This window comes from Eutrigla gurnardus, assembly GCF_963514095.1.
Source record: "Eutrigla gurnardus genome assembly, chromosome: 6".
NCBI lineage: Eukaryota > Metazoa > Chordata > Actinopteri > Perciformes > Triglidae > Eutrigla > Eutrigla gurnardus.
In genome coordinates, this window is record NC_139920.1 from 14,180,183 (window position 1) to 14,202,486 (window position 22,304).

General features: G+C 40.7%; 2 protein-coding genes across 2 annotated transcripts in view; both read left to right on the forward strand.

Annotated features, from left to right (window-relative positions):
• The window catches only part of LOC311014876 (G-protein-signaling modulator 2-like), a 305,151-nt gene that overhangs the window by 184,712 nt on the left and 98,135 nt on the right, over positions 1–22,304 (forward strand). The window lies entirely within an intron of this gene.
• The window catches only part of LOC311015193 (ephrin type-B receptor 1-like), a 73,914-nt gene that overhangs the window by 16,470 nt on the left and 35,140 nt on the right, over positions 1–22,304 (forward strand). Inside the window, exons 2-5 of the mRNA XM_084012317.1 lie at positions 13,751–13,815; positions 14,489–14,779; positions 15,676–15,894; positions 16,011–16,191. Of these exons, the coding sequence (XP_083868443.1) occupies positions 13,751–13,815; positions 14,489–14,779; positions 15,676–15,894; positions 16,011–16,191 (756 nt within the window). The remainder of the gene's footprint in view (positions 1–13,750; positions 13,816–14,488; positions 14,780–15,675; positions 15,895–16,010; positions 16,192–22,304) is intronic.

Genomic DNA, 22,304 nt, shown 5'->3' on the forward strand with positions numbered 1-22,304 from the left:
AGGGATGATGACTCATCCTAGACTTTCTTTATGTGTCAAGTAGCACCATGTAGGAATATAGACCACACCAACCCTGTGCTGCCTCATGCTCTGCAAAGGTCTCCTCCTCCCGGGGGGTCGTGCCAGCAGCCGTGCCACCCACATGTTGGGGTCTACGGTGAGTCTGGTATATAGTGGGCGGCTTCACGCTGAGAAGACCAAGCTTCATACGGTGTGAGCATGTGTCTCTCAGGCATGTTGCACAGTCTGAGCGAGCAAGGTGTGTCACTGAGCGAGAGGGCGTCTCCCTGGCTGGCTTCGGAGGAACATGTCGACAGATTGAGCCGCTGATAGATTGAGACTGTCAGGGGAGATACGGCAGAGGCATGGTGGCATGTGGTCAGCTGATAGCTCTCTCTTCTCTCCTTGTTCAATTCTGTCTTTCTTTTTCTGTCTCCAGGGAGACAAGCGGAGACACATGCTGACATGTGATAAACAGATCTGTGACTAATGCTCTGCCTTAATAGAATACCAATTAGATGATTAAACAACCTCTTTTTGACAAGAAAGGGAAAAGCAAGGTTCAAAATCCAGTGCTTGAAGCTGGAGTCTGCTTTTTTCCATCCCATTATGGTGGGGGGATGGCTTAAGATCAAAACTCATACATCGACTTGGTGGTGTGATTTGATTTTGAGAAATATTAATTGGCCGGTCACGCTTGTTCTGGTATACAATGTCAGTTAACTTCTTATGATTTTATAATTATGTTCAAATTTGCATATATTTTACAGTTAAAGGGCTGGGCGATAAGTGATGTTGATGAAATCGTATATCGAGATATCATGATACACAATAGCATCTTCTAAATTTATTATATCAAGCAGGAATCAGATTTCTCAGAAAATCTGTTCATTTTTTCAAAAAATTCAAATTAAATGAGTCTTTATTTGTCTTTAATCCACACTAGAGTATACACCAATAGGGTTACCATGTGATTATTTCATAAAGACAATTTATTTGTTGAACTTCCAGATAAAAATAAATGCTATATCATGATATATATTTTTATCGAGATATGAAATGAGATGAGATTTTTGTCCGATCGCCGCACCCTGCTGCTGAATACCAACAACCTGCCAGTTCAGCGTCAACAAAAGGCGTGTGGTCTCTTCTGGAAAACTAATGTAGATGTAGAAAAAACCCAACAAAGACAGTGTTGATGTTTTCATTGTCAGTTGGTGTCAGGGGACGGTGATGACGTTGACACATGGACATAAATGACGGCTGTAAGAATGTTTTCAGCTGGGAAAAGGGCTTTCACTTTTGGGTAATAAAAGGTCTTATTTAGTGCTTGTTTAGTAGTCTTGTCATGCAGTAAAAAAACATCCTTTAGTGATAATTAACAACGGACACCAAAATTGCATCCCTGCGTTTGCTGGACATGTACGGCAGGGGAAGAGAACCACATGTCAACTGATGAAAAGGACACAAAGAAGAGTGCAATTACAGCGTAACAAGTGGAACATTATTGCTCCCTGTTGTCTCTGACATCATGAATATTATTGTGGATGAACTCAACAAACTGAAGAAAAGTCTTGTCCATCAAAGGTCTGTTTAATCTGTTTTACAGCTGTCAAGGTTTTATTTATGCTGTTTTCAGTTGATTACTATTATTATCATTTAGTTTCTTTACAGAGTAATCAATAACAGTTTTAAAAGTAACAATAGTCATTTTAAGGAAAAGGATACCAAAAAATCCCTGGTTTTAGCTTCTTAAATGTCAATATTTGCAAGCTTTCATTCTGTTTTCTATTATATCAAACTAAATATCATTGAATATGTCAACCTGGGCTTTTTTTTGATAGACCAAATGATTAATCAGTTAAATAAAATCATTATAAGAATTATTTTTCCAAGTCTAATGTGTGCTAAAAAACAAGCATATCTGAAGAACTTGACCTGGTTCAGAATGGCCTTAATTGATCTGTTTCTTCATACAAGGGTTTACAATTGTGTGCTCGGCTGAAAATGTTGGTTTGTTGCAGTCTTCGGCATGCTGGAGATGTGTTTCTTTTCAGTCTCCATGTTGCCTTCCCAATGCACTTATACACTAACTTAAGAGGCTGTAATGCTGCTGTGGGTGTATCCTTTGTGAAGAGGACGAGCTTGTCACCGTTTGAGATGCAGTGTAGATGTACTTAGACACACAATACACACGGTGGCCCACTTCCTTTCAGCTCCCTTCTATTCAGCTACCGAGTCCTTTTTCTATCAGGCTTTTTCTGATCGCAAGTCACATATAAAATTACGTCGACACCCCCACTTTGATGGACCCCTGTTTGTCTCTGAATAGTTGTCAGTTTACGTGTCAAAATGCAAAGAAATATAAAATGGAAGTATATTTACTTGAGATTGATTTGATGAAAAATGTGGGGGATTAGAGCTTTGATGTTAGGGGGTCTTTGGAGACGAAACGTTGGTGTTTTGGAACTGTAATGCTTCGACACGTAGCTCTCAGTCCTGCCTCGTCTGATTTCGTGTCCCACTCATCTTTCATTTTCTTACTGGCATCTCCGAGACACACGGAGCGAAAACATCGGGAATCTCCCGACGCTCTTAAAGCCCTGCTGGAATTTGCCGCGATAGTTTTGTGAGTTTTGTGACAGTTGAAGTTGTAGTCTCATTAACTCTAGATGTCGTATTGAAAGCTACGGTTTCCGACGATCAAACACATGCCAGTAAAAGTTCACTTGAAGTGCACATCATAGTCATTATCACTATCAATGCGGAAGGTGTTCTCTCGCAGTATCAGACAGGAGACATCTATTTTAAAGGTTGGTCTACGCAAAAGATTCACTATGGGAACTCGAGGCGTACTAGACACGAAAATCATGATCTCTCTACTTCAATACTGAGGCTTTGAAGCCCTAAAGCTTTATATTTGACCTGTTGAAGCTTTCACCTCCTATCGAACCCCTCCGAGGGGGGCATTGATCACGACTACAGTGCAAGGCAAGAGTCAAAAGATAAACGTCAGATAACAAGCAGAATTTTTGTTTCCTGAAAACATTTCCTTGTCTGCATTGGATACATTTGGATAAGATAAGATGGGTAAAGAAACATGAGGCCACATCTGTGAAAGTAACTTTGTGGTAATGGCCTTCACTGAAGGTCTTCATCCGCACGGAAGATACTCTATCCAGACTCCACACCGGAAACAAAGCCAAAGCATTTACCCATTGTCCTCTAACCCCACCACACATTCATCCCTGGATTGTTTTTTAACATTTTATATCCCCATTTTACAAAAGACAAGCTGCCCGTCCCCTTCACCATATGTTCCACAGTGAGCACTTAACTTTTATCCGTGCCCTGCCGGAGCCACATCAGCCTCGCAACTCGTGCCCACTGATGTAGCCCTCCGAAGTACCCGTCCTATCGCTGCACTCGACGGTAACGTTAACAAATGATCCGGCGTGTGACGATTTCTAATGTGGCGTCTACGGGCGTCGCTCTCCTTTTCAATAAAATACAGAGCATGTCAGTTAGAGGCCTGCTCCCCTTATGTTAGTCACAAAGGCACAAAGGATTCTGCCTCATTGACAGACTGGATGCTTCACACAGTGTGTGTGTGTTTGCGTGTTTCTTTTTTGTAGTCGTTGGCAGTTTCGTGTTCAGCTTTCTTCCAGAGAGAGAGAGAGAGGGGGGGAGAGAGAGAGAGAGGCTTCTTCAGGGCTCGGTTCTAAAAATAAGAAACAGATATGTTCTTTTTTTTTTTATTGTTGTGCCGTTCCTATTTTCTATAAGACAGTGAGTTAGTTATATATTTATTTTTCAGTGACGAGCACACCCTGTTGTCTAAAAACTCAATGTGTTGCAGTTGTATTTATAGTGACAAGCCTCTACACTGACAAGCAATCATATCCAGGAGAACCACAATACATCGTGTGATTTAGACCCGACTGGCCCGGCTTCTTTAAAGAACGCCAAACATATAATATTTTTTAGTAATAATAAAAAATAACTATACTGCTGTAAAGAAATCTAACATTATAGGAGTCTTATGCCAGCATTTCTTAACCTTTTTTTGACAGATGTAATGGCTTCCAATGTTAAAATGCACAGGTTTCATAGGATTTAATAGGCTGCCTTCAGATAGAAGGTTTCTGTAGGACAGAGACAGCGATATGATATGGTTTCCAGCAGTGATGATCGTGTCCTCTTAAATCAAGTGAAATCATGACACCACATTTTTTCTAGGTCAGGGCTGTTAACAGCGGATGCAAGGGGGGAATGAGAGGAGCGGTGAAGTCAGCGGGTGAGGGACACGGCGGAGAAAGAAAGAGAGGAAGACGGGAACCACAAAGTCTGAAGCCCAAAGTATTTTCTTGCTGCCGTTTGTGTTGTTTTGCCGGGGATTGCTTGTTCAATAAGAAACTGTGACACGGATAAGTGCTCATGTGTGACAGCTTGCTTGTTCCTGTAGACGCAGCGGCCCTGCACAGCACAGCTTCCATTCACCGCCACCGCCACGTGTCACCAACGTGAAAAACAACCTGATACCGCACGGACGGCGGCTGCACACGTCTGATCCCACAGATCTGTAGCTGTGAGAGCGCTGCTGGTTTGTGGGCACGCGTGGCCTGAAAACGTCTACGCTGAGTGTGATGGATGGATGAGTGTGTTTCAACCCATGTCCGTTTATCAACCTGTTGTCAGGTCGTTGGCGCTAGCGCCTGCTGCTTACGGTTGGCGTTATGGAAGGGTCAAGAGTTTTACACGTTTATATATAAATAATATTGGGAAAACGCTGAACACAAGGCATCAACTCATAAAGCTGATATAGTGAGTGTGTTTGGAAAACGGCTGCCATTTACACATCTGGCAGGCGGCGGGTGTGTTGGCATTGCTTCGGAGCCTTTTTTCTCGTCAGTTGAGGGGTTAAAGTACAATATCCACTCTCCTTTTAGCTCCGTCTGGTCTTCACCAACACCTGAGGGAAATATCTGGCTGGCCCGTCACTGTGTGCGACTTCTTTCCGTCACTTGCTGCATTTTTTCTTTAAGATTGGTTGAAGGTGTTGTCATTTTATAATGCACTTTATGGAATTTATATATTGCCCTTCTGTCCATCCTGCGAATCCTGCGAATTGTAATTACTGTAATATAAAATACTGATTAGTGAATCCTTTTATTTAGTTCAATATATATGCAACAGCCCAACAACATCACATGGTCCATATGTCAACACGGTGAATGCTGCAGAGATCAGCTGAGGACTTCTAACTTTGAGTGTGTGCTGCAGATGGGAAGAAAAGAGGATCACATTACCTACTTAAATTAAATGACAGTGAAAGTTGAAACACTGATACCTTCATGTAAAATCAATAGATGTCATCGACAAGGAAATGTGTATCACAATCTACAGCTCCAGGCTTTATAGTTCATACACAAGTAAAGAAATGTATGATTGCAGCAGACCCACATATATCAAGTAACCAATTCAGTAATTGATTCATGTTAAAAGCGCAAGAGGAAACTCAATACTGTGTTAGCTCTCTGATGTATTCCTCATATTTGGTTGTATCAGGATGTTCTTAAAACCTATTGTGCCTATTTAATAACACTGTGATCTCATCATGCATTGCATGTTGTCTACCTGAACTGCTCTATTCAGAATGATCCATGTGCTATAATCAACTATTTTAGCAGGGATGGAGGTTGTTGAATTATCCCCCTCAGTAAATGGAGTTTAAATGTGAATAAATAAGAGTGGAGCTGACAGTACTTGAAACCAAAAATACTTAAAGAGGCGCAGTACCTAATTTAGCAGCAATGGAACCGCAGAGCAGTAGCTGAATACCAAAAAAGAGCCTTTCAGCAACCTACTTTGACACAAACACACCTTTATTAAAAAATATCACTTCTAGTTAAAAAGGAATATGGGAACAAATCCAATAGCCTGTCAGAAGGAAGCAGTACAGTTTGTTGTTTGCATTTAAACAAATTAGAAAAATAATAATACATCCACAGAGCTTTTAGAAAGGTGCAGAATCAAAATATCACTTCTTGTGAAAGACATTTTTTAATTGTGAATTAATCATTTTAAAAAATGTTGACAGGTCCGTAATTAATGTTTTGTTTACCTCTGTGTAGATGTGTGACGTGTGGCTGCGGCTTCAAGCTTGTGAGCCAATAGAATAACGACGTTGGTATCACGTGGTATCTCTGCGTAGTCAGGGGTCAAGAGTCTTTGGGCTTGCCAGTTAGTGTGGAAAAAACTAACGGAAAAATGGCGACTCAAATGGAGTTTGACGGTAAGCGGGCGGCGTTTCGGTACCAGTCCCGAATGCTAGGTGACAAAAGGAAGAGCAAGACCAGAGTTAACATTGGTTCAGCGTTTGATCGTGTGATCGAGTCAAATGAAGGAGTTTCAAGGACTGAAAAGCCACGCCGAGGTGGCTGCTTTTCTTCTTGACCGGTAAGATATAGTTAAAGCTGGCTAGCTAGCCATTGAGGGCGCATGCGCTTCGATCAACAGCTGTGTTGCGCCGTGAATGCAATGGAAGGGGGGAGAGCGAGTGCGACATGTAGTGGCTGGATGTTATCAATGTTGTCAAAAGCACCTTTAACTGAAAAACATTTCAAAAAGATTTATTAAATCATCAAAGGTTCAACAAATGAGTACTTTCATGTGCACCATTAACACTAATCTACTGTCAGGCTCCAGGTTGGCCTTCTCCACAACTGGTACATATGGTGGCGTGCCTGAGTCCCGAAGTCCCTGCAGTGTGTGAAATCAACTAAACAGAGATTAGCTATTAATACACGACGACCGAGAGCCCCATGTGTCTAATTTGTTTTTGTGTAGCTCACAGAGGAGGATAAATCAAGAGGAAAATTAATAACCAGTATTAGCAGGAAAAGTAAGCAGAGGATGACTGATAAATGTGAAACAGCAGAGCTTATATATGGTGCTCTCAGATATGGTAGGCAGGACCTAATGCTATGTTTACACTGTGAGCGACAAAAGCAACAAGACAGCCGTCACCATTAGGAGTGTTGCTCGACCTCTCGTTGACGTACGCAGTTAACAAGCACTGGAATATGGCTAATGGCATCTTTTTTTAGACCCTACAGAACAAGGTGAACCATATAAGTGGTTCTAACGTCATTGGAGCTCTGAAGTTACAACTTTGATTTGTAGTGCGCCATGCCTGTGACCCGCCAACACTCAAGTGACCGGCTTTTCATTGAAAATGACTTGTAGTGTCATCAATAACAGTTGAATATACATCAGGGCATCGGGTATAAACGTGTGCCTGAATGACTGAATTGTGGAAATTCATCAACAAAGACAGCTTTAAAGGGGCATTCCACCAATAAAACACACAGAGGTCAGTTTTATTGTAATGGGAGCACTTTTCATCCTGTGAAAACGGTTAACGTCATGTGGAGCTCTGGTTATTTGGGCTTGAAGACAAATGTGTAGCACAAAGTGTCTAATATACAGTGAACCGGAGGTGTGGAGTTCAAAAGACGGACAGATGGGGTCTCACTGAAGACCGTTTCATCCAGTTTAAGTAGAATATGTTTACATCCAGTAAAGTACTGTTGGTGTATTTCCCTACTATTGAAGTGGAGCTACTGATCTAGTTCACATTCAGTAACTTGAGGACAATATACCATAGTGTATCTTCAAATTTGACCTAAAATAGCATCAGTGGGCGTTAGCTTCACTCTGTGTAAATGGATAAAAAAAAAGAAAATGCCCCAAACCAAACTCTTTAATTTATGACGTGGTGGTGTCATGCTTTGGTAGCAGAATTGTAATTTTGTCCACAACATCCTCGGCTCCTCGTGTAAATCTACTGTTGTTGCATAGTTATGTCTGTTTTGTGCTGATACGGTGTGTTTTTGAAGTGCTGAGCAGACGCTTTCAAGACAACAGGGTCAGCCCATTAGCCAGTATACTTCAGATTGATGTTGAATGTGAAAATTATCGGGTGAGACTTTACAGGCGGTTTACAAGCCAAACCCGAAGGGAAGGGAACTGTGAGCAGATAAGTAGCAGTGTTGAGACACTAGATTATAATACTGAGTCTGCTGGAGGGCCTAACACAAGAAAACATTTTGACAAGAGCTAACACTTGATTATGCCTCAACCTAATAAATACTTGTTTTTTGTTCTTTCTTTCTTTCTTTCTTTCTTTCTTTCTTTCTTTCTTTCTTTCTTTCTTTCTTTCTTTCTTTCTTTCTTTCTTTCCTTCTTCCTTTCTATAATCCAAACCATTATTTTGTTTAGGTATTCATGCTAGTGTGTTTTATTCTAATTAAAAGATTTCCTGTGGAGGGAAAAATGGTTTACAATGGTTACATGTTTGAAAGAGTTTTTTTTTATTTTATTTATTTTCAGAGCAGTGTGCCCTGCCTCGTAATTGGATTGATAATTGATTTTGGGATGTGAGTTTGAAATAAAAGAAAAGCTGCATGAGTCCAGTTAGTGTGCGCGTTGTGTTGCGTATCTGCATCTACATGTGTGTGCGCTCTTCACTGGCTTGTCCATCCGTGTTGCTGTGCCATCTCACTTCAACGCCTGATTGGCCAACGGCAGCCTCTGCTCTCGCCATGGCGTCTTTCATTCGAGGAGGGCTTTAAGCGTGTTTGGCTGGCGTCTTTGTTATTTTGGTGTTTTTCCTTTTACCACAAGTATGACGCACACACACACACACACACACACATACATACACACACACACATTCAGAGGCATATCAATCAGCACTAATTTGCAGTCTTTGAACAGTAGACTAATCTGGTTAGTACACACTAGGCTCATTAGCATAAGATTAACCAACCACACTTGCCATTTGACCAAAACCTGTAACACACACACACACACATACACACACACACACATACACACACACACACACACACACACACAAACACACAGATGAGAAAGACAATGGAGGAGGAAGTGAAACAGTGAAATTACTTCTAATTTAGCGTCTGTGATGGAAATACTTTTATTTCTCCCTCTTGGGCCACAACAAGGATTTAAAAGCCTGTTTGACTACTACAATATCGCACAGATTTACCTGCTGTTTCTTCTGCCATAAAATGGCTTTGGATTTGTTCAGCGGTGTGTGGCGTTGGTTGAAGAGGTGCAACACTGCGGGGGAGGAGGGCACACTGCTATCACAGTCTCCAATATGTCAAAAGTAATTAGGCTGATCGGAGAGTATACCCTATTATGCACGGAGAGGTGTGTGCTGTGTGCTGTTAATTAGACAGATGAGTATGCACTCTAATAAGCCCAACGTAGACCTCTTCTCTTTTTAGCTGAGTTCACACGGCACGTTTGCAGATATGGTTATGTTACTCTTTGTTATTGTACAAAGATGTGAAGAGAATTGAAACAATCGGCCAATTTATCGTCGATCGAAAAATAACTTTCTAAATAGTTTGATAATAAATGTTTTTTAGACAACAATCCCAAACATTTGCTGGTTCAAACTTCTCAAACAAAAGGATTGAATAATTTTTTAAAGCACATCCCGGATTTCAAAATACTAGCATTTAACTTGTCTAATTAATTTTGCGTTTTGCATTTCAATTTTGCATTGTAATGTTAAAATATTAGTAGTTGTTATTAGTAACAGAATACTTCACGACTGCTTTAAAATACTGTTAAGTATAATAATATCATAATAATTTCTTTATTACAGTCTGAAAACAAAGCTATAGCTACAATAACATATATAACAACATTATAATCCACACCATTACATACAATATTCTACATGGTTTCTGTCCATTGGTTCACTATTAGCACCATACAAATAAGCCCCATTTTTTTTTTAAGTATATGCTGGTGTTAGACATGACCATATGTCATCAAGCAGTCAGTGGTCACATTCATAGTCTGTGGGTTTAAAAGCCAACAAACAGACCTGGAAAACACTTTAAGCTGAAGTTCATGTAGTGTCATAGTGTTGAGTGTGTGTGTCCAAAGTATTTCCCTCTGGGCCAATTTCTTTAAAACATCACCTCCGTGAGTATACCTTCGTAAGAACTGCGGTGTGCTTCAGCATAACTTTTGCAATCGCACATTCCCTATTGCCGGTACGAAATGCAATTGTGTGCTCCACTATTCGTTCTTTAATGGGTTATTTGGTTTGTTCAAAAAGTGCTTGACCGCTGGACCCATGTCGATTTACAGTTAATACATTTCTGAACTGAGACATTCCTCCCGGTTTGGGATGATTGAATGATTTTGTGTTTGTCGTATTGTTGTTGCAGGCACAGTGATCGTATCGATACATGCCAGTTGATGTGGTCTTGTTTTGAATCATATTTCAGGTGCTCTCCTGAATGAGAAAAGTAGCAGGGATTTGCAGAAGTCCTTCAAAGATGGTTCTGCTTGAATCACATGGCAGTATCTCTTTATTGTCGCTTTTATATGTGAAGCACAATGATTGCATTCTGTAGAAAAACGGGCTCAATTTATTTATTTTTGGTATTTTGTCACATGGCTTTCTGTGGAGTGTTGCAGGTTAACCTGTTTCCTTGAACCAACTAGCCATGGTGTTTTTCATTGTTTTTTTTAGAATGAAAGTAGTCAGAGCAGTTGCATTTTATCTTCAGAAATGACCATCTGGGATATTATATTATATTGGAATGATTGCTAGCACCATCCACTATTCAAGCCTGTTTCATGTTTTTTAAATTTTAAGAATACCTTAAATAATGAGAGTAACTGGATACTAGTTAGTCAGATAGACATATTCTTTGGTGTCAAATCAAAAGCTTTTCTTTTGGTTGACAAAAGAAGAGGTCACCTTGTGCTTTTGAATTTTCTTTTTCAATTTTCTGTGTCCTTGTTAGATGTTTGAAATCTCTCTTATATATTTTACTAGTGCAGTGCCCATTCAAAATGTAGAAACAACTTCTGGGCCTCCGCTATTGCGGCTGGCAGCTTTCTCGATAACTGCTCAGTTGCATCACTTAGAAATGCCAGAGTATGTTTCACTTGGCTGCTAAAGTTCACAAGAACATAAAGCTTTGACCAACAAGTTTGAAGTCAATCGGATGAACCGTTTCTGAGAAAATCAAAGGCCAGACAGACAGACTCCTCCCATTCTAGTTAGAAACGGTGCTGCTGTGATGGCAAGGACATGCACGATTTTTTATCTCAGTGAGATTGAATGAAATCAGTTAATTGCGAAAATACTTTTAACCTTAATCAATAATGAACATGTGTTTAAAAAAAAAAGGTTATTTGAGCTCAGAAAATGGTTGGACATTTGGTAGAGTTACATATTTTCATTTATATTTATGCAATATAAAATAAGTGGAATGTATAAAAATTTATTATTTTCAATGTTATTTTCAATGTTTGGAGCCTTATTATTCTTCCAGCACTTGGTCATTATGCTCAAGGTGTGAACAGGAAGTAATTTAATACAATGATGAATCACAGAGTCTCCAAAGTTCCTGGGCATGATGGTGCAATCAATTTACAATAAATGTACAACCAGAAAAAGGTTTGTATTGTATGCTAAAAGAACCTGAGAATATGTGTTTATTACGCTGTCTTTGAACTAGAAATATAGTGGTATGGTGGAGTTTGACAGTGCAGAGCCATTGTTCTATTCTCTCAGCAAAGCCCCGAATCAAATCCCTGCTTGCAAGACTTTGCTGGAAGGTATATTTTGTAGGATTTCTCTTCTGTCAACATCGTGGATTTCTCTCTATATTACCATTTTTCTTTTTGGCCTCATATTTTACCCCTCAACATCAAAGACTTGTGAACGGGCAAAAATATGCAAGGCAGAAATAAACTGGGTCTATATTCTGCTGTGGATCAGTGTTGTCAACGTGCCACTAAACGCACTGAAGCTACAAATTAGGTAGTGACAATTGTCACCGTTTGAATAAGCTTTGGTCCAAGATTTTGATAGTCGACTACATTTCCTGTGACAAGCATTTCATTTTCCCAAACGACCTTCAATCCCAAGGGAGAACTGAAAAAACTGGATTCTGCTGTAATTAGGCTCGCTCCCTGGCAAAGGAAGAAGCACCCAAGGTAGAGGGTGAGATAAAAGACAGGGAGGTAGAGTGAAGGAGAGGATGAAGGTGGATGTGAAGAGAAGGTGGTGGTGGGGGGGGGGGGGGAGATAATGAGAGGCAGGGTGACAGATTGAAAGAGTGCAAGAGGAGGAGAGCATGTCAAGAATCAAGGGGGTTGTTTGCCTGCGGCTGCCTCGTGGTGTGATGTCGTTGAATCTTCTCACCATGTTTTATTACAAAGGGCTCTTGTGTTAGGGTCTGTGTTGTCAGCATGCCGACTAACTTATGCCGACTTGAGGGTCCCAGTCTGTCCGCTCGCTGTAAAATTTGCGAACAGCATATTTTGGTAGCTTGTGGTTATCCTTTACTTACTGTAGGGTACTATGCCAACATTCAGCGTCAGACATGATCAAAAAATGTTCATCCAATTGCCCATATGATTTGCACATAGGCTACCCGACAGAAACAATAGTTTGGCTGCTTATAGCAATATTTACCATTAACACATTGGTATAATATTAAGTGTTTTACTTTTACAGTAAATGTTGCCATCTAGACTGTAAGGATTGTAAGAGCTGATAGTGTAGGTTCAAGTGGGGACCATATTCTTCAGGCACTTCAGCTGAGTACTACCATCACACATTCACATGATAGAGTTGTCTGTTTGATTGCTATTGCTGCCACTGACTGATTTCACTATAGTTATTATTGAATGAGTGGTTACCTAGTAGTCAGTGGCTAGAAATGTTCTCCCATACCTTCACCCTCACCCCGGGCCCTTCCTCCTACATGGAGGAAAGTCCCATTATTCCTGTCTGTTGCTAAGGGCTATTGCTGTTGCTAACTGTTTTCTGATGCTAGCTTCCCCATGTTGTTGCTAACAATTATAGCTCTTCTTAGGCTAGCTGTTATTTGCTTGTAGTTGCTAACTGCTGTCACTGTTCTTAACAGCCCTTTGTTGCTAACTACTGTAGCTGTTGCAGAGCTAGCTGTTAAACAATTTGAGTTGCTAACTTCTACAGCTCTTCCCTCTGTTGCTTACTAGTAATGCTGCTGCTACCTGACCTCTGTGGCTAACTCTCATAGCTGTTGCAAAGCTACCAATCAATTGCGTTTTGTTGCTAACAGCTATTTATTTGTTTAACAAGCTTTGTTTGTAACTACTAATGATTTTCTGTTGCTAACTTCTATTAGTGTTGCTATACAATACAGACCACCAGCCATCACTGGAGTCTTACTATTTCTAGAATACACTCATGTTTACATTAGGATACTCCATTGTATACTATGGTTTGTGATATGGTCATATGTGCACAGATACCTGAATGATAGTGAGTGGCGCTGTCCAATATGAGACAGATGCTGACTAAGCAGGGAATTCTGACATTGGTTATAATTGTATTGCCTTTATTGTCATTGTCATTTTTTTATTATGCTGAACACAACTGGATGCTTATGTGTTTATTTGTTCAGGTTTATTTGGGGCTATTATCTCTTTCATGGTAGGGTGGGGAGAAAGAACAGAGGGGAGACACATTAGACACAGTAAAGTGGGATTTTATGATTATGAATGACACACATCACTATGCAACACTAAAGTTAGCGTCTGAGCGGGCTATTAATTAAACCTACCTGTCCTCATCCGGCAGCTCCTTCTCCTCACCTATCTCCCTCTGTCTGTCTCTCTTTTTGTCTGACAGAGACAGTGATGGATACAAGGACGGCGACGGCTGAGCTTGGCTGGATATCGTTCCCTGCCAATGGAGTAAGAACAATGTACAGAGGTGTACTGTGCTTGTGTGTAGGTGTGTCCGTGTGTGTGTGCAGTGTGTACCCTTGGGGAAAGCAGTTTGAGTACACTTCACAATGCTCCATTAAGGAGTCTGTCAAAATCTTAATTACAGTTGCAAGGTGACACCAATTAACTGCTGTTGTTGCAGAATAGAATGGATTCCAATAGATCGGGAAGGTGTAGCTCACAAGAGTCCGCAAGAGACAAGTTAGCAGGATAGAATAGACCATAAAATGGAAAAGGGTCTTCCACACACTTGCTTGCACTCCTTGGACTTTTTTAAAATGCTGGTTTGGCTAATAGCTGTGTGTGTGTGTGTGTGTGTGTGTGTGTGTGTGTGTGTGTGTGTGTGTGTGTGTGTCTGTGTTTGAGGTCAGCATCTCTAATTGTGATGAATGGTTGTCCCCCTTCAGCAAAGAACTAGGTAGAGGAGAGAAAAAAGGCGATGAGGGAGGGGAGTGGGGAGATAGAAAGAGCGACAAAATGGTAGGGAGGGAAAGAGAAAGTTTAATTTGTGTCAGGTCTTGGAAAACCCATTAATCATTTTGGCCTCTCCTCTCCCCTCTTCCCCTCATCTCTCCCCTCTCATCCGTACCCCCTGCCCCTTCCTCACATACTTTAATCCACACACACACACATTGGTCAGTGGGAGGAGGTGAGTGGCTATGATGAGAACCTCAACACCATCAGGACGTACCAGGTGTGCAACGTGTTTGAGCCCAGCCAGAACAACTGGCTCCTCACGACGTACATCGACAGGCGGGCGGCGCAACGCATCTACGTGGAGATCCGCTTCACAGTGCGTGACTGCGCCTCCATCCCCAACGTGCTGGGCTCCTGCAAAGAGACTTTCAACCTGTACTACCTGGAGACTGAAAGAACTCTGTCAGAGGGCATCAAAGGCGTGGAGTACTGGGCAAATGCCCCTTTTCTTAAGGTAATGGATCTAGAAAAGAAGTGAAATATAAGTCACACTATAAATGAGCTTTTTAAAATAACATTGTCACGGTTATTTCAATGTAACTCAATACAAGAGGCATCATTGCTTTTTTTTGTTTTTACTTTGTCATTAAATAGGGATACTCAGTGCTGTATACAGTCCACACATGAAAAAAATTGGAGGAAATGCAGGCCAGATGCTGGAAATCTGACACCTGTGTAAATTCAGTATATTGAATTGCAGAATCCATTAGATTATCTCATAAAATGCTTCGTCACAAAGCTGATACCAGGCTTGTGTTTTTCATAGCCTGTGAAACTTTGTCATTTTTGGAGATGCGTTGTCTTCACAGGCTCAATATGCAATCCAGAAGAAAACATTACCCTGATCCAAAATTGATCAAGGATCTAGGAGAGGATTAGCACAAATGTTTATTGAACAAAGTGTACAAACTTCCTCCAGGTTTTAGAATTTAAAGCTTACCGATTGGATGTGTTGTCTTATTTAGTCTCTCCTAAAAATATATAATTTACACAGTCACATACATTTTTCAATGAACCAATCTGAGTCAAGGTTCAGTGCAGTCTCACACTGTTTGTGTTGATGAATCAGAGTGTTGGAAACCATCCAAGTGTAGCAGCCTCCTCTGGTGCCATCATCATGGTACATTTGGGAAATAGCAAATCATGACGGAATTGTAACATAATAAAATGTTATGGTGTATAGTCACCAGGGCATTTATCCAGAATTATTCAGCAGATTCAAACATTCCATAATGAATATGAAATAAGGACCAACTGACAGAAGAACCTAAACTAATTAATTTGTTTCTTTTTTTTTTTTACTTGCTTTCTTTTGCCTTTCCCTTCCTTCCCTTTGTCTGTCGCTGTAAGGTGGACACCATCGCAGCAGATGAGAGTTTCTCCCAGGTCGATTTTGGGGGAAGGCTAATGAAGGTGAACACAGAAGTTCGGAGTTTCGGGCCACTGTCCAAAGGCAGAGGCTTTCACTTGGCCTTCCAGGATCTGGGTGCTTGCATGTCCCTTCTGGCTGTCAGAGTATTCTACAAGAAATGCCCCAGCATAGTGCAAAACTTTGCTTTTTTCCCAGAGGTATGGACCAGAACTAACTGAAATCTGCTCTTTTCATCGTACTTTGTTGCAGCTGGTGCGACATGAATACAGACATTCAAGTAGACGTTTGTTTAATGTTCTCATTCTGTGTGCAGACACTGACTGGAGCAGAGTCCACCTCATTAGTCATCGCTAGAGGAAGTTGCATCCCCAACGCTGAGGAAGTAGACGTGCCCATAAAGCTGTACTGTAACGGAGACGGGGAGTGGATGGTACCCATCGGCAGCTGCAGCTGCAAATCGGGTTATGAACCTGACAATGGCAACGTGTGTCGAGGTAAATCTTCGCATTAATGAGGCTTCGCCAGTCCAACGTGTTCTCGTAAAAATGAAGGAAAAATGCAAATACTAAACTGCATCACAGCATATCATATTTGACGACATGTATGCTAAATTAATTTTCTTTTTTTTAAAACCTCTTCTGATGACCTTGCTTCAGGAAGACAATGTTGCATGCTGCACACAAATTCCTTTTTGTTTTGTAGCAAAGGCTTTGCCATTATCACAGCAAATCGATATCCAACATGCATGAAATAATCAACCACAGCAAACATGCTATTGCAGCAGGGAATATCTCACAAATCAAAATGGTGCACAATGGTATGGAAAATATCTTTTGAACAAAATGTGTGCATATCACTGCTCTTCGTTTGCTATTCACTATGAGAAATGTGCCATAATTAAGATATGCTGAGTCAGTTCTGCAGAAAATGCAAATTTTTATTGTGTGCAAGAGAGCAAAGGATGTCATTCCTGGCAGTCCTAGCTGAATAATCCCATGCATTATATATACATTTGCGGATGTATTTTTGCCTATGGGTGCAGACTATGACGTTCCATATGTTAATATTAGTTGAAGCAGACTTGGGTGAAGATGGCACAGAAATAGCTCTTCTGTCTCCCGTACTTCCTTTTTATATCTGGCCTCCTTCCCCATTTCCTCTAAAGTAGTGGCCATCATTTCTTATTCTGCCTAGAGAGTCTCATCCATTTTGTGCGTGCGTGCGTGTGTGTGTGTGTGTGTGTGTGTGTGTGTGTGTGTGTGTGTGTGTGTGTGTGTGTGTGTGTGTGTGTGTGTGTGTGTGTGTGTGTGTGTGTGTGTGTGTGTGAGAGAGAGAAAGCGAGAGAGAGAGAGAGAGAGAGAGAGAGAGAGAGAGAGAGAGAGAGAGAGAGAGAGAGAGAGAGAGAGCGAGAGAGCGAGAGAGCGAGAGAGAGAGTGTGGGGGCGTGTGAGCACGTGTGTGTGATGTATGTACATATGGTGAAATGATAAGTGAGGCTGTTTCGTGCCATGTTAATTAGTTTTGCGTGTTCCAACCAGATTAGTCTACTGCAAATTAGTCCTGAACTGCTAGAGTGAGAATTGAAGAGATAGAGGAGCTGGAAGGAAGGAAGGAAGGAAGGAAGGAAGGAAGGAAGGAAGGAAGGAAGTAAGGAAGGAAGGAAGGCAGGAAGGCAGCAAAGCCTCCTGGAGAGATGAACAGGCAAGAAAGTAAAGAAAAAAGGACAAACCAAGGACAGAAATGTAAAAACTGTGAACGATGAAAGAGATGGAGATCACAGGATGGCCTGATGAATAGCATTCTGTCTCCAGTGAAATGCATTAAATGTTAGCTTTGCCTTTAGTGTCAGTGTCTCTTTTGCTCAGAAATAAGTTTTCTTCATTTAATATTTGAGTGGGTAGAAGGTAAGCCAGACACGATTCATGGGAGACGGTGATTAATTCTGACAATAATACGGTGATGTTGATTGCTACTGCAGAAGGAATTACTGTGAAATCTTCCCAGTCCTTTGTTGCCAATCTTCAAAAAGAGAGAGCTTGTAATTGTTGTCTTTGACAAACAAAACTGGAAAGTAGAAATGGCAAATTATTACAATAATACTTTTCATATCAGTTGATTTATTGAACAAATTGGATATTTATGACAGTATAAATTAGTTGATTCTTTAGCTTGAAATTGCCTTCGAGGAGAGTCACAACCTGAAAAATGAATCAAACGAGCAGAAAACAGAATATCGATTTAAATGAATGGATGCAAATCTAATTTTCCGACACCATGTCGTTTGCCATTAAAAAAGAAAATCACAACAGTGTGTGATGTATTAAAGTGGAAAGCACATACTGATGCTGCAGTTTGTTGGTCTTTCTCTGAGGGCCTTGCTGTTCATTCCTGGGGATGGGTCTAATTGCTGGTGAGACTGTCCTTTCACTTGGTGTTTCTGCCAGTGTTGAGATCGGGTTATTAGTATGTCGTCAAGCTATGTCACTTATGGCTATTATAGTTAAGTTTCTAATTTGGAGACAATGTCCCATTGTAACCATTGTTTATACATCCCAGCCAGACAAAGACAGACTCAGTTGACATGACTTGACAGTTTCTGTGATGGCATGTCCAACCACAGTACACCTGCCTTGTGTGTTTTATTCACAGCCTTTGTGCTTAAACAATGATTCGAGATGTTGTGGGACGGAGCCTGTCCCGTCTGCTTCCACCGAGCTGGCATCTTTTTGGTGTGCTTTTCTGCCAATCAGCTGATAACAACTTGGCAGGAAACTGGACTCACTATTGGAACAGATGGTTGTGTGTGTGTGTGTGTGTGTGTGTGTGTGTGTGTGTGTGTGTGTGTGTGTGTGTGTGTGTGTGTGTGTGTGTGTGTGTGTGCGTGTGCGTGCGTGTGCGTGCGCAGTCAGGACACTGAGATGGTGTTTATTTTACACCAAACCAGCATATTGTGCAAACCAGTCGGCGAAACTGGCTCAATAACAAAGTACTGTGTGTGTGTGTGTGTGTGCGTGTGTGTGTGTGTGTGTGTGTGTGTGTGTGTGTGTGTGTGTGTGTAAAGTAAAGTAAAATCATCACATTCAAATAGACCTTTACTTCAAATGCATCACACTACAAATGTCAGCATTTCCACTGAATACACACAAACTACCCCTGCTGTGCCCCCCAACAATGCTCTAAGAGTTTTTAAAACCAACAGCCTTTCACCACTCTCTCTCTCTCACACACACACACACACACACACACACACACACACACACACACACACACACACACACACACACACACATGCGAGTTTTTAATAATTGATCAGTAAGACTGAATAACAACTTTAGACAATTGTCATCCACATGGTCGCTGTGTGACTCCACACAGCTGGCTCTCATCCTCTCTCCATGTCCTCTTTTAACTCTTTCTTTCAGTCTTTCACTCCGACCATCTCTGCCTTTTGTTTTCTATCTCTCCTATTGTTTGCATTTTCATTCGGATTCTGTCTCGCCCTCCGTTCGGTGATTTGCTCCATTTACATGATGGATTTTCTGGCCTGTGAGCTGTGTCACTTCACCCTCAAAGGCATTTCATTTCTGTCCATGTATCCACACCAACGTAGGCCTATAAAACTACAACAATCTCAGCTGCTCCATCTGTGCCACCTACCTTTGTACCAGGGTTCATAGCGTTTTCCATTAACTGATATTCTCAAACTGCATGCGCATGTTAGTAGTTTAAAATCCCGAGACAGCTGGACACAAAGGGTGAGAGAGATAACTATAGGCTACAGGGTGATATCTAATAGAGAGAGGGAGCAAGACTTGTTGTCATGGTGACACACCCCGTGTTTATGAGCAAGGTTGTTGAATGAATGACCTTGACGTGCCAGATGTCTATCTGCCTATTCAAGACCAACACACACACACACACAGACGGCCATTGGCACTCCTGAAGAGATGACTTCAAAGAGAGGTCTGAATATAAAGAAACCAACAGAAAGGGAGACAGAAACAGAGAAAAATGAGGGAGAGTGTATCTGACAAAAATGGAGACTGAGAGAAACATTGGCTCAACTGTAACTGAGGATAATTAGAATGTGTGTGAAGGAATAATGGCTGTTGAATTTCAAACAGGACATACACTTTCCAACCAGTTTCAAGGGCATGAGACACTCAGCCGTTCACAGTTATTTACTCAAGTATTTTTAGGGCATTTTAATGCCTCTATTACAGACAGTATAGCGATGACAGTAAATCAGGGATATAGAGCTTAAACTGGGGACATTGCATTTCAATGTCAGCATCTTAACCCCTAAACTACAGGTGTGTCCCTCAGCTGAAAGGACTGCTTTATTAGAGGGTAGCAGAAACAAGCTTGTAAGCACATTCACATATTATCGCTTCATAAAGTTATTAGTGGAACGTGTTGTTTCTGTAGAATGCAAGTCCATTATTCATCCTCTCGTTAAGCTCGGTTTTGGTCTCAACCAACTCCTGAGGAAAATATCCGACTCTTCAGTCATACTGTTCAACTGTCTGGTCTTTGCAATCAAAGAACTACATTCTGGTGTACTTGTCAACATTTAAGGAAAAGTCCTTTATCAGCAGAATCAACAAACAAACAAAAATATCCCAAAACCTCTCAAATCATAACTCAATTAAAATGGGTCTACTCAGAGAAACTGGGACTCGCTGCGTCCTCGATGCCGCACAGAACGTGGAGGGCACTTTGACCTCGGGAGTGTGCAGGTCACTGATGTCCCATAATTGTAAAAGAGATGAAACGCTAACTCCATGCCGTCATTTGGGGCCAGCGATGTATAACACATGCTTGATCAAGCCCTGCAATGTGATATGAATCGTACTTCATATGTGAGATGTGAGTAGTTTCTCCGAAGCTCATGTACAATGTAATATGCAGTAAAACATGGGGCCGGAGAACAAGCATCCTCCTTTGTAAATCATGTTAGAAGAAAGGCAAGACAAAGAAATAACAGCATTTCAAGAGAATGAACACAAAAGCGTAGTCGTGCCGAAATAGTGATATCAAGAGGGAAGAATAAAAAGCAGTTTTATTCTTCCCCTTATTGTCTCTTACTCACTTTCTTTGTCTTTTTTCTTTGAGTATTTCTTTTGTTTCTGTCTTTGTTTTTTTCTTGAGCAGAATCTGCCTGCCCCTTTAACCCTCAACGTTTGATTAAGTGACACTCTGAGGCTCTTAACTTGCTGGCACTTTGTCTCATTTACTTCTTCCCCTCAATTCATGTCATCATTTGGACTCCAGTTTGTACGGACTCCGTAAAAGCCTGCTTCTGCAATCCTCCTCTGCCTTCCACCATAAATCTGTGTAACATTTGCATTTTGGTCTTACAGCATCTGAAGCATCTCCAAGATAAAGTGAACATTCATTACAGCGGTGCAAGTGCTAAAGATTAATCAAAAGTAGAAACAAGTAATATTAAAAAAAAAAAAAAAAAAACTAAATTGGTTTTTCCTGAACCTTTTGGCAGATCTTTTTCATTCCAGCCTATTTTCTCATTTCACACTTCTTTATGACATTTTATTTAACTTGTAGTCATCATTCAGAATGTGTTTGCCTTAACGAAAAGGCTAAACTTATACAATCCTATGTGTTGGTTACAAACAGGTATCCTATTTAACTACATTTAACGTCATGTTACATTCAATTTGTTTCTGCTTTGTCTTTATAGATGTAAGTGTTTATGCATAAATTCAAGCTTTGAACGGTTCCATTACTTACTTGGACATGTTTAATATGTAACCTGAAATTCTAATAATACTAATAATACTATCTCCAGCCTGTAACATCAGCAAGAATCAATCTACACCTGAATAGATAAACAGTTGCTGTGGTTGATTTTGAGCTTTAAACCAAGAAAAATATGTTGCTACTCTACAAATAAACAAAGCACAGTGTCGGTGAAATAGTAAACTATTCTACCATTTCCGCTAGTCCTTGCTTGAAAAGCAGATATTCTGATCTCAAGAGACCTAGTAAAATAAAAGTTCAATAAATATTCCCAGCAGATACACAGTTTCAGAAAATATATTTGAGGCAACAGACACATGGCTGGTTAGCATGACGATTGCTAGCATGCTGTACTTATTTTGTTCAAAGAATCTGCAGTAAAATATATCAGGTTTTATTTGCTCTATCACAGTATGTCATGTAAAGTTCTAGCTATTAAAATTTCATGCTGGAAATTCTTCAATTCTTTATTTTCAGCATACCAGCTGGAAAAAATGACATGATGCCTTTTGGATGACAATATGGCAAGCGAGAACTTTTAAATATTTTTTTGTCAAACTCCGTAAAAATGTCCTCAAGATTCGATGCACGTCACAGAATTATTACTGACTAGTGTTCAAAAACTTTGTGTGGTTATTTTGTAGCAGATGGGTATTAAATGCACCCCATCCAGTGGAGGTAACTAGAAAGACTGAGGCATGTGAAATTGCTTTTAAAATGGGCGCTGTTCTTCCTCAAATTCAAGGCTGCAGAGGGACACATAACGAGGCCTGCTGTGGCATTCACAATTAATGAACTGTAAGGGAGGGCTTTATACAGCCTACTAAACACTGTAGAGGAGAGACAGG